Raw genomic sequence first — 16,600 nt, 5'->3', positions numbered from 1 at the left:
GACATATTAATAAAAATTAGTGTTAGCCTAAAGTATAATATTCAAATTTCAAATTTTTGATTACTGTAAATAGCCTTTAAAAAGTGTTCAGTTATATAGAGATTGTGAATACAAGTGAACAGATGCTTCTCACAGTTTAATAAGAACACAAATCACCTTGAGATCTTGATAAAATGCAGATTCTGATTCATTTAATCAGGGTGGGACCTGAGATCCTACTGTTCTAACAAGTTCCTGAGTGCTGCTCATTCTGCAGGTCCATGTTCTGTGCTTTACTCAGAAGGACCTTATAGGACAAATGAAGGAGGGCTTGGGATAACATTTCAAGTGGGAGCACCAGGCACTGATTAAAGAAGGGGAAAGCTATAGTAAACAACTTAGAGGGAGATGTACTCTGGGAAGGAGGTTAACTCAAAAATGACAGGGACAGGATGACAAAGACATTTGTGACGTGTAAATAAAACTTTTTCATGATATATGAGGAGAAAGGCAATATTACAAATTAATAAATACTTATCTAGTGATTTGAATATGTGTAACCAAATTAACATATCAAAAATCATTCACAGTCCTCCTAGAAGTATATATAATTAAGTTTGCCAAAAACAACATTTGCATCTTTTCTTTGAGGAAATGATGGCCTACTCTATATTCAGGCATTGTGGACCATTTCCCAGGGTATTTTCAGTTTAGTGCATTTTGCTAAGAAACTAACATAAGGGCAGGTATGTAAAACTAAATCTTACAATTAGAAAGAGGAATACTCAAAAAAAGGGTGTCAAATTCAAACTGTCCACCAAGCCAAATGAGTAACACAGGTAAGCACGAGGCTAAGAGAAAGGATTAAATGAGAAGCCAGAGAGTATCTCATGAAGGGATAAGCCCACACATAGCACTAGCCAGCTGGTACAGGGCAATAATGTGGGATCAGCATTCAGGATGTGCCTATTTTTCAAGAAAAACAAATATTTTTTACATGATACAGTCTGTTTTTCCCCTATGTTGACAAATAATTTAAAATTTAAAAGACATTGAATGCGGCCTAAAGACCACTAGGTCTATGACCTATACTCAAAAACAATATGAAATTTAACATTTCTTATTTTAAGTACTGTTATCTAATGTTTTGGAAATTGCTGCACAAATGGATAATGCAGCTTTAATCGACAATGTGCTGTATACATAAATCACCTTTTCAAATGTCCAATGCTTAGAACCTCTGATTAAACCAGCTATAATTTCTGCAACACATCGCTGGGTGCTTTCGTGTGAATCTGCAACCAAACGCTCTAAATGGGGCTTCAGAACTGGCAGAAAGGAATCATCAAAATTTCTGAATATACCCTATAAAAACAAAGGAAAGTTCCTCAGTACTCAGATACCTATCATCTCCACTATAATTATAATATGCCTGTATTACCACTGTGCTAAAAAGACCCCAAGTGTTCTCTCCTTTAGAATGTAACTGCTTTAACAATGTCTGTAAGTTTAAATGGTAAGAACACTATCATTTAAATGTGTCACATTAAAATATATAATCAATGGAATAGAAATTAGTAATTTTTCTGACCTTCAAAATATCACACATACCTCAAAATATCAAATGAACATCAAATGCATATAGGTCTTGTGGGGTTTTATTTTGCTTCTACTGCTAATTACAAATACTAAATACTAAAAAGCTTTTTTTGTTTTTTTTTTAAGACTCCTGGACCTTAAGCCAAGATCAGTAACTAGCAAAACTTCCAGAGCCATTTTAGGTGAAGGTAGTTGATGACTAAACTTAAACTTTGATCAAATACTTTAAAACTTATGAACCTACAAACTGACAGTCACTAAGCTTTATTAAAAAGGTATTTGGATAACAAAGTTACCTTAAAAAGGCAAAAACGTCGAGGATTAAATTTATCTTTTCCTTTTCTGTCTTCTAAAGATAGAAAAGTAATTAGCTGTTCAACAAACTTAGGATCAGAAAAATGATCAAATATAATCTGTTCTGCCTATAAAAAAAATAAAGAAACAACATTCATGTAAAATCTATTTAAAACATGAATCTGAAAATATTAAAAATTCAACTGTAAACTTTTGATACTCAATCATAGGCTGTTAGTTTTATTCTAAAGAACTTCTAGTTCTCATAGAGGTTTTCTAGAGCTAAAATAATATTGCTGCTTAAAAATGTTAAATACATATTAACTGCTAAGTTTTCCTTCAGATCCTCGTTTGGATTCCATTTCTCAAATTGTGGATTAAAACTCAACAAATGTTCTGCTTCAAAATCAAGATTTAATGATATTGTGCCATCTTGTATGCAATTTAGGAAAACCCCCCAAACCCCAAAGTTTTTCCATATTTATAAAACATCAGAAGTTAAAAGGTAAACTGTGCAAAGTTAGAAAATATAAGCTACAATACCATTAACAACTGAAGAAGGCATAAACTTTAAAGCCTTTAACTTTCAAAACGATGTAGTCCTATGAAGACTACAGAACTTCTACTTAAAGTTACAAACTTCTATTTAATGAGTAACTATCATTTATAGACAATAAAAAAGCTAAATCCCAGTCATTATCTTTGCCATCAAGAAGCTTGTTAGCAGTCAAGAAAGAAGCAGGAAACTATAAAAACCAGTAGTGGAGTGCCAAATGGGATTAACTTGAGAGTAACTTAGATACAAAAAGACTTGTGTCAACTGTCCCTATTAGAATAGGGGGAGAGGTGATGAGGGGAAGGATAAAGGAAAACACATTTACCAATATTTACCCAGTGATATAATGAAATACACAAATTGGGAAAAACATGAAATGAGTTTGAAATAAAGCAGTGGCCAAAAGTAAGATGCATTTGAACCAGGACAAATGCTTACAAGTGGTGAAAATGGCAAGCTTACCTCTGTCAAATCTTCCCTGCTTCTGCCAAGCTTAGGCTGCTCTTCCACACCAGCATAAACAACCATATTCCTACACAGTAACAGTTTATATTTGTAATACACATAGAAAAAAATATTAGAGCTTCATGAATAGAAAGCATTAGAAGGCACTTTTAATGAACTGTAATTAGATGCTAAGTTCGGAGATATGAGTCTATCGCTAACATTCGTGATCTTAAAATTCATTAGATCACTGTATCCCGGTGACATAAATTATTTGAGTCAATAATAAGAAACTAATAACCATTTCTCTGGGGTGGTTTGGGCATGTGCAGTATTAATAGACAGAATATAATTCAAAATAGCTATTAACAAATTTCTTAGATGTAAAATGGTCGGACTAAGGGAAGGCTAAGGTCTTCAGTGGAAAGACAAGAAGTAGGATAAAGATATAGCACTAGCAGAACACAAGAACAAGAGGAAAAGGAAAGAAGCTAGGAACTGTGTAACTTCAGTGTCATAGCACCTCTAACTACTTTACTTCACCAGACATGCAAAGATGACAAAACAAATCATACCAAAGATAAGCAGTTTAATAATAAGGCGCATGGCTTACTGTGGCCAGGTGTAGTAGCCCCAGTGAGTTTTTTCCACAAAGCAGCTTGACTCCCATTCTTTTTTAGTTCTTGGTACACTTCTGCTATCATAATGCAACCAATGATTATCAGGCCTGTCGCCAGCAAAACTTTGGGCAGCTTTAGGACATCCACCTAAGGAAAAGACAATTATATCTGATGAACATAAAAATATCCATGCAATAATTTTTCTCAACTTTCAATCAATAGTACAAATGTGACTGTCTTTTTAAGAAGACTCTATTAAGGTACTGAGTCCTTCTGGCATGATTTGCTTTGAATAAAAGCCCATCTGCTTATTATCTGTATTTAAAAAAAAAGACTATTAAAATTTGCTCAAGGCTAGACCACATAAATACTCTGACATTTCAAACCAGAGGGGGAAAGATGGGACAATCCACTAAATGGTGCTGTAATTATATGGAGTGTGGTGGGAGAGAACATCAGTATGATCCATAGTTCATTTCTTTCACCAAAATTAAAAGATTAACTTTGTTCAAAATTTTTATATTTGAATTAATTTCAGACTTATAAAGCTCAAAGAATTCCCATATATTCTTCACCTAGATGCCCCAAATTATAATATTTCACCATGTGTATTTGATATTCTCTAAGCATACACATTTTTGTAAGCCACTAAATATTCATTTAATATGGGACCTACAAATGTGTTTCAAGAGAGGATAAAACAAATTAGTAGCAGGGAACATAATATAAGTCCTCCCTGCCAGTTAAGTCAGCATCATTCTGTAGTGTTCCAAAATAAAGGTGGTGCATAGCTGCACTCCCCCCCTCCCAGTAGGATGGGGGAGAATGGAAGATAGCTGTTGGAAAATCACAGGAATTACCAGAGATAAAAAATTTAGTAATCAATGGAATAGAAATGACATTTCTTTTTACCTCTAAAATTATTTTTTTCTGATTATATGAGATTACTTCTCAAAACATCTGATAATACAGTAAGGTATAAAGAAGAAAATTAATCTTGCCCCTAATTATACCACCCAGAAAGAAACACTTCACATATTGATGTATTGATGGTAATGGTATTTTAAATCTCTGAAATATAGTTTGATAAATAACTAGTATAATTGCTTAGTTGGTGAGACAAATAAGAATTAGAGAACATGTTTTCACCGAGTGCACAAAAGGTACATGGTTCGACTGTATTTCATGTTTCATATTAAAATCTTTCTACACTTGCAAACTTTGTATAGGAAAATACTTGAGATCAAGAACTGTAATTTATACTTCTCTAAGAAACTTTCAGAGTTTGAGATGCAGTATTAATTACATTTGGTAGTACTTACTGATTTCATAGGGACTGATGGTTAACTTTTTGTGGGTTCTTTTTAGCTGCTTCAGAATACCAGCAACACCTGAGATCGCCATCTAGAAAAGAAACAGGTAAGGTACATGAATCATAAAATTTTAAATTTTGTATGATTTCCAACCTTGATCAAAAGCAGAAGCTGGATTCTGAAAGCAGAGAAATACCTATCCATTGACATTTAGTGACAGAGCTGCAGGCAGTGCTTTCCGACATGGAATGAGTTATTTGCAGTCCATGCTAGTCTCTGCCTAGGAAACATTGATCCTTTGTTAAACCATTACCTGTGCTCATCTTCAAATCTCAGCCTTAACATTTTGTCTTAAGTGTCTTTCTTCAATGCATCAGGATAGGTCAGCTCCATCTTGCATGCCAACTCTAATATTTTGTGAAGAAAACCCAAAAGTTGTATCCTCAGATTATCTTTCTCTACCTGTAACATTTTGTACCTTTTTTGTAATTGATTTTTCAAAGTCAGTCTTTTCCATTAACTTAAAAACGTGTTCCCTGCTGTATCTCCAGTATTGAAATGTAAAGTACCAGAACATGTCTTCATATATTTTTGGATAAATTAACATATCTGAACTAATGCTGGTAGATTTCAACATCAATATAGTTTAAAATATCTATTAAGTATACCTTGTCTGAGAAAAACTCAAGGACTTCAGGTGAGGTACAAATCTTCAAACCTAAAATTGTAGCAAAAATTAAGTACCTACCTTTCTAACTACAATTGCATCATGATTGAGATTCTCAACAAAAAAATGTATGGCACGAAGAGGTAATACTCGGTCATCTCTCAAGAGTAAAGACAGAAGCCCAATGCCTATATGTTCAAATTTCCAGGGCCTGAAATGGAAAGAGAAAACAAAACAAAACACATCACTCATAAAAACACTTAAAAAAATCTGTATTTAAAACATAATTTTAAAGTTACCCAAGAATTAAAATAGATATACTGAAGACACACCATGCCCCAAATTTCTTTTCTTGGCCTTCTCAATTCATGAGTAAGACTGTAATTTTTTGTGACACAGTCATTCATGGTAAAAACCTTTTCTAATATTTAATATAAGCATTAAGAAAAAAAAATTTCTACACTTACAGATTTCTCTGTTCCACACCATCTAGCAAAGTATTTACCAAATTTTCATAGTTCCTGTAAAAAAAAAAAATCAGGTGAGGTATTGTCTTAATACAACACTAAAATGTAATATAAATTCATATAAATTTCTCAATTCAAATCCTTGCCAAATTCACTCCCCACTCTCACTTTTCACCACTAGACAGTGCCTAATGAGAATCAAGCCAGAGTTGAGAACAGACAGAGACACTAGGAAAAGAGCTTGAATGTCAGAGAGAATATAAAAAAGTGCTAGGTACACTGAGCTACCGAACTCTTCCTAAGCAGACATTTAAAAGTTAATTTGTGAGCACTATTCAGTAACTTAGGAGTGGTCTACCTAGATGGAGCTGCGGGTATACATGAGACAGGCTATAAGAGTTTTTATTTATACAGACACGTTAGAAGAAAATTAATAAGCGTATTCCTAAGTCAAAGTCAAATTCAAGTTACAAAATCGGCTTGAACACTTGACTATTGAAGTGCTTTAGTTACAAAAATATAAAAACACTAATACCCTGGTACCAAATTTGTATAAATTTGATCAAAAAGTAACTTAAGAGTTATGAAGTTTGAATTTAGGATTTAATAATTGATGTGTGTACTAAAATAAAATCAAAGAGAATTCAGATTGGGAAACAGATACAATATTAAGATAACTTTTTTAAGATGGTACTTTCCACCTCCAAAGGGGAAAGTGACAATCACGGACCTTCACAATAATTACCTTTTAACATTCTTGTGAGTTTTTTTTAGAATCAATGCATAAATTTCATTATGTAGTTATGGGGCATAGATATTATGGATATATTTATAACCTACTATCTGTAATACCATCTATTTTGATAAGTAGGCATTCATAATTACCTTAGGGCATCAGCATTCTTTTCTTGTTGACGTTTAAGTCCTTCTTTAATTTCTTCCGAGCTAAGCATTACCTGGTTGGTAGAAGGATTTTTTGATTGTTGAAGTAATTCTGCTATTCCAACACATGTCTTTGGAATCTTATTAAAAAGAAAAACCAGGGGAAAAATGAAGTACTGACACATCCTACAACACAGATGTTCTTGACATTATGCTAGATGAAAGAAGCCAGATACAAAACGCCACATGTACGATTCCATTTATATGAAATGTCCATAATAGTCAAATTCACAGGGAAAACAAAGTAGATTAGTGGTTTCCAGGTGCTAAGGTTATGAGAAAATGGGAAGCAACTGTTACTGGATACAGTGTTTCTTTTTGAGTGATGGAAATGTTCTGCAATTAGAGTAAGGGAAGGTTGCACAACCCAGTTAATATACTATTGTGAATATATAAGCACACAAATATTATGTTAAAAGGGTGAATTTTTTTGCTATGGGATTACTTCTGAATTTCAAACTTTTTAAAAAGAAAGCATACTCTAACAACAGTTGCAGATAACAAAACTGTATTTTATAGAAAAGGAATACATTTATAGCAGTGGTTTTGAAACAGAGGATGGATGGCAAATATTATCAGGGATATTCAACTGCACTCATGCTTCTCTTATCCACCCCTAATTCTGATGGCTGTGTAAATATGCATTTGAAAATTATTAGATGATCTGCTACATCTCTCCATTTGGGCACCACTGAACCTGATATTCTTTACTTTTTCATTTATCAAACCATCCAATTTTAATTTTCTTCACTATAAATTATGAACCCTGTGGTCAATCTATTGTGATTTTCACTAGTTTAAGTGACCTCCTAAAATATAATCAACTCTTGGAAAAATGAGGCCATGGACATACAGGGAATAATGGTAAATGGAAAAATATAATTATCAACAAACTAGCTCTCTCCTGGCCACGCTCTAACTTCCTACTCCACCCTGCTATGCACAGTCATGATCACTAAAGCACAGAAAGGAAATAGAAAACAAATGCTTTTTTTTAAAAACATCAGAATCAAATGTTAAGAATATTACTGAAAAGATCCCTCCAAAAATAGCATTTTAACAATGCAATATTTCCACTAAAATATGAATAAGAAAATGTTCTTGCTTACTGTGAAGTCCAACCCAATTGTTTCATATTGCCGATGAATCTTCTCTGCAAGATCATCAAAAAGTCTTACTATTGATGGCTTTTCCAGGGACATTGCTTTGCTAAGCCCAGAAGAAACAATTGCTGGCCAAGTCTGTACAATACAGTCCCAATCATGAAGGTTTGCCAAGCATACACCACTGTGATTTCCAAGGAGACAATACAAGGCACCCTGCAGGAAAAAATGATTAATATGGGAGATGAGGCATTATTTAGTTATAGTCAACTTCACTTACATACCTTTTTTAAATTCACCAAACATTATTTAAATGCTTGATACTGGTTAGTAAAATAGGTTTACATATTGAACATGTTACTTTTAGAAACTTGAACTTGACATTTATTGGTCATCTACTTAATAGTTTAAGTCATTTAATAGAGGGTTAGCTCAAAGAATGGCTATCAATACAGTTTTCATTCCAATTACTTTCTATAACCATATATATATATAAAGTATAACCATATCATAAAGATCATGGGATATGTGCCACTTTTAGCATTTTAGGGCATAATGTTTGGAATAACTTCTAAAATAGTAGGTAACATCTGATGCTGATTATTTTCCTAAGTATATAAAAACTAGGTTACTTAATTATATTGTGTACTTTTTACTTCATAAAAATTCAGTTAATCAGAATGACTGTGATTACAACAGGTACCCCTTTTTAAGGAACTCCATTTTTATGAAAAAAGCTATTAGTACCAAATATTTTCTTAATTTTCTGAACATTCACCCTAACTCAATTCCAACTGGCTTCTTACCCATCCTGCACTCTACTCTTTATAGGTTCTTGTAAGGTCATTTTTAATCTCAATTTTACTGGCCTAATAGACATTTTTCACTTTTTAAAAACACTGAAGTATAGATGTTGCATAATATTAAATTGGTTTCAAGTATATCACAGTGGGGTTCAACAGTTACATACATCATTAAATCCTCACCCCCACTAGCGTGGTTACTGTCTGTGAACATAGGAAGATGTTACAGAATCATTGGCTATATTCTCCATGCTGTATTACCACCCCCCTGACCAACTTATATTATGACTGAGATTTCTGTAACCCCTTATCCCACTCACCCTCCATCCTAACCCCCATTTTTCACTTCTGAGGTTACTTGAGCTGATTTTGTTCGTTTAAACTGCTCTCAACAAGATCAACAACAATGTAACACCCCGTGAGTTAAGCCATGCTACCATACTCTTGAATTACACGTCTACACTGGGGGTTAACAAACTTTTTCTGTAAAGAGTCGGGTTGGCCATATAATCTCTGTCACATCTACTCATCTCTACCATTGTAGTGTGAAAACAGCCATAGACAATACTCTATGGAACAGAGATGGCTATATTCCAATAAATCTTCACTTACAAAAAGTAAGCAACTGAGCCAAGCGCTAGTTTGTTAATCTACCTTACAAACTAACTTAAAGGAACATGTATAGTTCTCATCTTAACTGTCTCTAGAAAGCAACTGACACTGCTGGTTCAGTCTTCCTTCTGGAAAGACATCTCCTGGGCTTCTGTAATTCCTCTTCATTACTTGGTATCTTCTGACCCTCTTTTTCTCAGTTAGCTCTACTTCTTGGGCTTCTGGTGGAATTTTCTCCACACTGGCCCTGTGGTCCTCTTCTTTTCTCACTCTCCTCCCTAGGCTCTTCTACCCATGCCCTAAGATTTCAATTATCAGCATGCATTGAAATGGTATGCTTAAGCTTCAAACTCTAACTGCCTACTTGACATTTATAAGAACAACTTCAGGTCAAAGTTGTCTAAACAATCTAGTTCATCTATTCTCCATTCTATTCTCCCTATTCTCTCTCTCGTTCTTTCTGATGTACCCAACAACCAGTTGTGCATCCATAAACTTAATGATTTTTGGACTTCCTTCAATCCCCTCATATTCAACCAGCAAGTCATATCAATTTTCCCTCCTAAATCACTTTTAATCAACTCCTTTCTATCTTATGGCATAAGCAATCATTGTATCTCACCTATACTCTACTGCATCCCTGTATGAGGTATTTTTCCTTACCTGTGTCATTCTCTTCCGTCTCTGCCCTCATCACATAAGCTTTCACTCAGTTGCTCAAACTCACCATGCTTCTTCCTAGCTCAGGCCTTCCTTCATGCTGGTCACACTACTCTGAACATCTTGATCTTTCATCCCTCTCCTGTACGCCATATACCCACTGGTGCTCAACTCAAACTGCACTATCTTCTCCATTGTAACACCAATGATATACATAAATAAGTAAATGATTAAGGAGAAAAACAGACTATACTTGTTTAGAGGTTAAGTGTACTAATGTAAACCTACTTTGAAATACATTTTTAAAAAAGATGGAGAAATGGATAGTTATGTGATAAATCAAAATACAGCAAAATGTAAAATACAGAATCTGAATGTTGGACATATGGATGTTTACTGTAGAATTCTTTTAACCTTTCTGTATGCTTTAAAATTTTCAAAGTAGAACAAAACAAAAAATCATATACCTTGAACTGCTGTTGTGTGATATCTTGTCTATCAGGCCGTAAGAACTCCAAAACCAAGGGAATGATATCTCTGCAACTGAAGTTATATGCTCCCAAGGCAGCAAAAAATGTTTGCTGAGCCTTATTTCTGACCTGGAAAAGTATTATGAACAGAGGACTTCTATTAAAATTTTATTTTATTAAATATAAAAATTTCTAAACGAGTTATTAAAAACAAAGTGATGATAATTTAAATGTTGCAATAATAGAAAATACATCAGAGCATATACCTTAACAAAAACAAGTAAATGACTATCTTTTTATCAAAATGAAAGCATACTTCCACCAACCACATCCTTGGCTTTAGTTACTTTCATTCAAATACTTTTGATAAAGGAGAGACTGAATGGAACGAATATACATTTGTTCAGTAACATAATTAGCAAACTATTACAACTTTTATTCTGAGTTACTAACTGATGAGGAAGTCAGTTTTTTTCCTTGTCTACACAAGGAAAACCAAGGACTTTCCAAAGCACAGAACAACTTAACCTTTTTAATGCATACCTTAAGTATAGCCTACATATTTTGAACCCAAACAAAAGATTCAGTATAATTTTATAACCCTGAACTAGTTAAGTAGTAAGGACTGATAACTGATTATAGTAAAAGCAACATATTGTGTCTATGTGTCAAACTCTTTTACACATTAGGTAAAATCTCAGGGTTAGAGAGTGTTGCCTAACTTACATTATCTTGTAAAGACACAGTAATTAGCTGTACCTGAATCTCTTTGCTTTTTTCCAGTTCTCTCTGCTTGGAGATAATCCCTTGGCCCTATGCTCCCTTAAAGGATGGACACCACAATTCACATGGTAGCAACCTCCTGAAACCCAAGCAAAATGCCTAGGAGGAATTATATGGCTGTCATAGACTGGCCTTCACAATGTGGTTTGATTACATAGCAGTAACATTACACTAGCACTGTCAACTTTAATTACATTTAATTGAGATATTGTTGATATATAATCTTATATTGATTTCAAGTATACAATACAGTGTTTCAACAGTTATCCATATTATTAAATCCTCACCCTGACTAGTACAGTTACTATCTGTCAACAAAGGAAGATGTTACAGAATCACTGGCTGTATTCTCCATGCTGTACTACCATCCCACGACCAACTTAAATTATGACTGGGAATTTTTGTGCTCCTTTACCCCCTCGCCCTCCTTACCTACCCATCCTAACCCCTCCCCTATGGTAACCACAAATCACTTCTCAGTGTCTATGAGTATACTGCTATTTTGTTTATTTCGCTTCATTTTGTTTTTAGATTCCACAAGTAAGTGAAATCATATGGTATTTGTCTCTCTCCGCCTGGCTTATTTCACTGAGCATAATACCCTCTAGGTTCATCCATGTTGTCACAAATGGCAGGATTTCTCTTTTTTTTAATGCTGAGTAATATTCCATTGTGTCTACATACCACCTCTTCTTCATCCATTCATCTATTGATGAACACTTAAGTTGCTTCCATAACTTGGTTATTGTAAATGCAGCGATAAACATAAGAATGTATAATATCTTTTTAGATCGGGGATTTTATTTTCTTTCAGTAAATTCCTAGAAGTGAAATTACTGGGTTATATGGTGTTTCTATTTTTAGTTTTCTGAAGCACCTCCATACTGCTTTCCACAGTGGTTGCACCAATTTACGTTCTCACCAACAGTGTAGGAGGGCTCTCTTTTCTCTACATCCTTGCCAACATTTGTTATTGTTTGTCTTTTGGATAATGACCATTCTGAATGGCAATAAGGGGGTATCTCATTTTGGTTTTGATATGCATTTCCCTGATGATTAGCAATGTGCAATATCTTTTCATGTGCCTGTATTTCTTTTTTGGAGAAATGTCTGTTTAGGTTCTCCACCCATTTTTTAATTGGGTTATTTGTTTTTTTGGTGTTAAGGCATATAAGTCCTTTATACATTTTGGATGTTAACCCCTTATCAGATGAACTGTTTATGAAAATATTCTCCCATACTGTAGGTTGCCTTTTTGTTCTGCTGATAGTGTCCTTTCCTGTTCAGAAGCTTTTTAGTAACTTTAATTACATTAAAAAGTAACTTTGACAAGCAATTACAAACAGTAAAAATAAATAGTATTTCTAAAAGACTAGTGAAATTAGGTTGAATATATTTGCATTTTGAAAGGTGTTTTCTATGCCAATAAATTATTTAAATGTCCTGTTAAAATGGGAATATCTAATTGCTTGTAATAAAATGGGACAGTGGGGGACAGTAGTATTTGGACTAACCATACCTGACTGTATGAACTTGTAGATAAACGAAGAAGATCTCTGATCATATCTTGATGTATACTTTTGTATTCACAACCCTCAACAGTTAGTGTTCGTAGCTGTAAAAAGAAAACAATGTAAATTAGATATCAATGTTTTTATTAAAACTTTAATTATGAAGAAACAGAAATAATTAAATATTCACCTGGAAAACTGTTATTTTAAATAGTCACTTTAAAAAGGTATTTACCTCATGCTGCAACATTACTCTATCAATCAGCAGGGCTCTGATATGTTGTTTTTTCCCATGGAGCTAAAAAAGAAAGTAGCAAACATGTCAACATTTTCCCTAAATGACCCCAACTGTGAAAACCCCTGATCCCTTAATGAAAAATTGGTTTAAAGAAAGTACACCAAGAACTGGTGGACAGTGGCAGTATTTTACTTATTTTTAAAGCTATCAGGCATAATAAAATACAGTTTCAACTAATTTTATGGTTCCTAGTAGAAGCAGTAGCCTTTAAATGGCTTAACCAACATCTTGGTTTTGTTTTGGCAGTTTATTAATGGATTCATGGGAGAACAATGGAGCTGGTCCACCTTCAGTTGAATATGAAAAGCACAAAAGCAGAACACTAACACTTCTTGACTCTGTTACATTTACTAACAGCCCCTCTGGACAATGTGTTAATGTATTTATGTTTACTACAGACTACAACTCCCCACAAGTCCTTCTTTTTCAAATGCCTTACCTCCATCCCAGTGCCAGTGCCTGATTCTGGCTGTGTTCTTCCATCTGGACTATTATAATAGTTTAACTACTCTCAACTTCCTATTGCCTATTTTTTACAGTGGTGGCAGAGCTTTTCAAAATTCACTGAATTCATTATTAATCTTTCCAGTATTCAAATCAGATCTACTGAGGAACCATTAATGACTCCTCCCATTGCTAATATAAAACTAAAGCACCTTCTTAGGACACAACTATAAAAGACCTAGTTTACCTCCTGCCATTCTTCCCTACAGCTGCTGTTCTGTAAAGCATGCCATGTTTGTGTATCTCACTGTCCTTTTACATGCCATTCCCTTTGTCTAAAATATGTAGCACCCATTGCCTAAATAATGAACTCATTCTCCCTTCTTAAGACTCAATTTCAACTCAAGTCCCCTATAGAAGAACATTACTGTGAATATCAAATGGCAGACTTAGGTACTGTTTTTCCATGCTTCCAAAGAAGCTTGTACTGACTTCTGGAGCACAAATATAACATAAACTGTATTTTTCTCAGATATACCTGAAGTGCAGTATTTTACATTCATTCCTGTGAACAGTTCTTCTTAGCTTTACTCTTTAAGTATTTTACAAGGCAGCCTGAATACTGTTGCCAAGTTATCATATTCCAGATTCCCAATGAACAGTTCAGAGACTATCACGGAAATGACAGAAGAGTTTGCATGAAGAAAATATACTTTTTTCTAGTATTCTTTTGATTATACCCTAATATTTGAAAGTCTAGTACTTTTCCTTATAGGAAAACTGCCTCTATACACTAAACAATCACCAAGTCAGGTGGTTATATCAATATTATACACCTCTAAAAAAATTCATTCAATTTTAGGTGAAAATACTGAATACTGACCCGATTTTCCATTGATTTCTTTACTAGGTTAAAGCTTTTCCAACGGGAATCAAATTCATGTTTGTGAGATCCCTGGAACTGCAAAAGGTCTCCAATAATCTGTGTTGAAGAATTTCAAATTTTATATTTATAAGTCATCATGTCAAACCTGGTCAATTAATAACTATACAATTATTAAATGATATTTGTACCTTTATGATAAGGAACAAGGACTTGGTATCATCTTCTGAATTATTCAGTATGTGGTCTGTAACAGAAGAAGAAAAAGTATTTTGTTTAAAATATTCTGAATTACTATAGGACTCCTGATACATTGGTTAAGAATCTACTCGTTAAGAAAAAATACACCACCTGATATTTTCACCATTTATAACTTTTAAAATGTTAAGTAAAAGCACACATGCTATAGAGTATAATTCCTAAATATTTATTAGTAAAAATAGGTTAAATGAATATATGTACTTACTAAGAAGTTTCCTTGTGACCCTAGCAATTGCTTCTCGGTGATTCTCTCTAGAGAGATCTACTTTTTAAAAAATGAAAGAAAGTGTTTTAGACAAACTGAATGCTCTCCAGACTGTTGAAATTCGTATCAATAGTTTATGTCAAGAAGAGAGAATGTATGGGGACGGGGGAACTAATGTGTCTGCCTTTATCACAGTTGGGTTAGTGGCTATGCATGATACAAAGTAACTTAGAATACATTCACCTTTATAACAACTTGTTTATAAAACTTCATTGGGCAGGCAAAGAGAAGACAGGAAAAAACCATCTTTGTCATATTCAATATTTCAAAGGCACTAATATGCAGCAAACTCCAATGTTAATCCATCAATAAGGAAGTATGCTAACTTTCTAGTTATGTTGGATTCAGAACATTAAATTAACACAGTCAAGTGTTTTACATAAACATATATATGAAATTAAGCTATTATAGAAAGATACAAAGATATTTAGAACTTGAGTTGTTATATTCCCATTCACATCAAATATCAGTTCTAAAACAATTCTAAACATAAATGACATTATAATATATGTAAAGTGTGTAAAGTCGGCCTCTGCACATAGAAAGCATCCAAGTATTTACTTACTGATCCAATCTCTAACTTTTACTAGTTATTTTTTCATAAAAAATTTCCAGCTTCTCCAGAAAAAACAGACATAACTATAGTGTAATTAATGAACATTCATTCACATATTTACTCCAGTTAGGATTCACATACCATATTCAAGTCCAGTATATAACTTTGTCTCTTCCAAGGACACCAAACTTCGTACCCTGTATAAAAACAAGATTGCTTGTATTATTATTAATACCAGTAAGATGGACTAAAGGGAAAAGTATCATTGCTAGAATGTTTAGAGATGATGTTCTTTTAACACAGATTTCCCATTTTCAATACTTCAATTCTTTACTCTATCCTTCTGAAGATTAACACTATTTCAGTATGGATAATATTATCCATTTTAAAATGCTAGATTTAATGATTTGAGAGGGCATGGGAAGAAAATTCACTGTCCAAATGAAAATAGTACTGATTTTAATATTCAAGAGTAAAGGCTTAATTCTGATTATTATAATTTACACATTTGTACAAAATTGGTTTTATAATGGTATAATTAATGGTTAAACTAGACATCAAAAAATCACAAATTTTAGTGTAGACAAATATACAGCAGACAAGCTTCTTTAAGTAATCATTACCCTTCCTCTTAAAACCAGCCAAACTGATCTCTCTTAACATCTACAGTAAAATGCCACTACTTTTGAAGATGTTCAGACAGATATAAAAACACTGCTTTTCCTAATTAGAGACCTGTTACAAACAATTGTTAACCAGATCCAGCTAGTCAAACTCATTAAAAAATTAAAAGTCATTTTTTAGGTATGTAAGAACAGATTTTACTGGGGAATACGAACCTTTATATGTGAAATCTGATTTTTTAAATCAAAAATATACTTTAATTTTCAACACTTAATTTTAAAATATGAGATTCAATTCAGTAACTTTTTATAAACAGAGATAATACTTTTTCAGTGCCTAGTTTCCATAGGCATAAATGCCAAGTAAACATGGGGTGAGCATATGCAATACAGGGCTTATTAGTAATAAAAAGAATACTTATAACATCATTCATGAACTATACAGCT

At 33.4% G+C, this 16,600-nt stretch overlaps 1 protein-coding gene across 5 annotated transcripts in view; it reads right to left on the bottom strand.

The window, feature by feature from the left end:
- PSME4 (proteasome activator subunit 4) overlaps positions 1-16,600 on the bottom strand; it is a 105,808-nt gene that overhangs the window by 21,268 nt on the left and 67,940 nt on the right. For 4 of the 5 annotated variants that reach the window (XM_036991368.2, XM_036991369.2, XM_073213278.1 and 1 more), the window contains exons 21-36: positions 15,672-15,727; positions 14,915-14,974; positions 14,640-14,695; positions 14,449-14,547; positions 13,059-13,121; positions 12,832-12,927; positions 10,527-10,658; positions 7,991-8,200; positions 6,825-6,961; positions 5,940-5,993; positions 5,554-5,683; positions 4,815-4,896; positions 3,486-3,639; positions 2,891-2,960; positions 1,875-2,000; positions 1,192-1,344 (exon numbers count right to left, since the gene is read on the bottom strand). In XM_036991368.2, coding sequence (XP_036847263.1) covers positions 1,192-1,344; positions 1,875-2,000; positions 2,891-2,960; positions 3,486-3,639; positions 4,815-4,896; positions 5,554-5,683; positions 5,940-5,993; positions 6,825-6,961; positions 7,991-8,200; positions 10,527-10,658; positions 12,832-12,927; positions 13,059-13,121; positions 14,449-14,547; positions 14,640-14,695; positions 14,915-14,974; positions 15,672-15,727 — 1,678 coding nt within the window. The remainder of the gene's footprint in view (positions 1-1,191; positions 1,345-1,874; positions 2,001-2,890; positions 2,961-3,485; positions 3,640-4,814; positions 4,897-5,553; positions 5,684-5,939; positions 5,994-6,824; positions 6,962-7,990; positions 8,201-10,526; positions 10,659-12,831; positions 12,928-13,058; positions 13,122-14,448; positions 14,548-14,639; positions 14,696-14,914; positions 14,975-15,671; positions 15,728-16,600) is intronic. The other variant, XM_073213276.1, reaches the window with a different exon arrangement.

The sequence above is a fragment of the Manis javanica genome, chromosome 1 (assembly GCF_040802235.1).
Source record: "Manis javanica isolate MJ-LG chromosome 1, MJ_LKY, whole genome shotgun sequence".
In the NCBI taxonomy this organism is placed as follows: Eukaryota; Metazoa; Chordata; class Mammalia; order Pholidota; family Manidae; genus Manis; species Manis javanica.
This window is presented reverse-complemented; position numbering and strand designations above follow the sequence as displayed.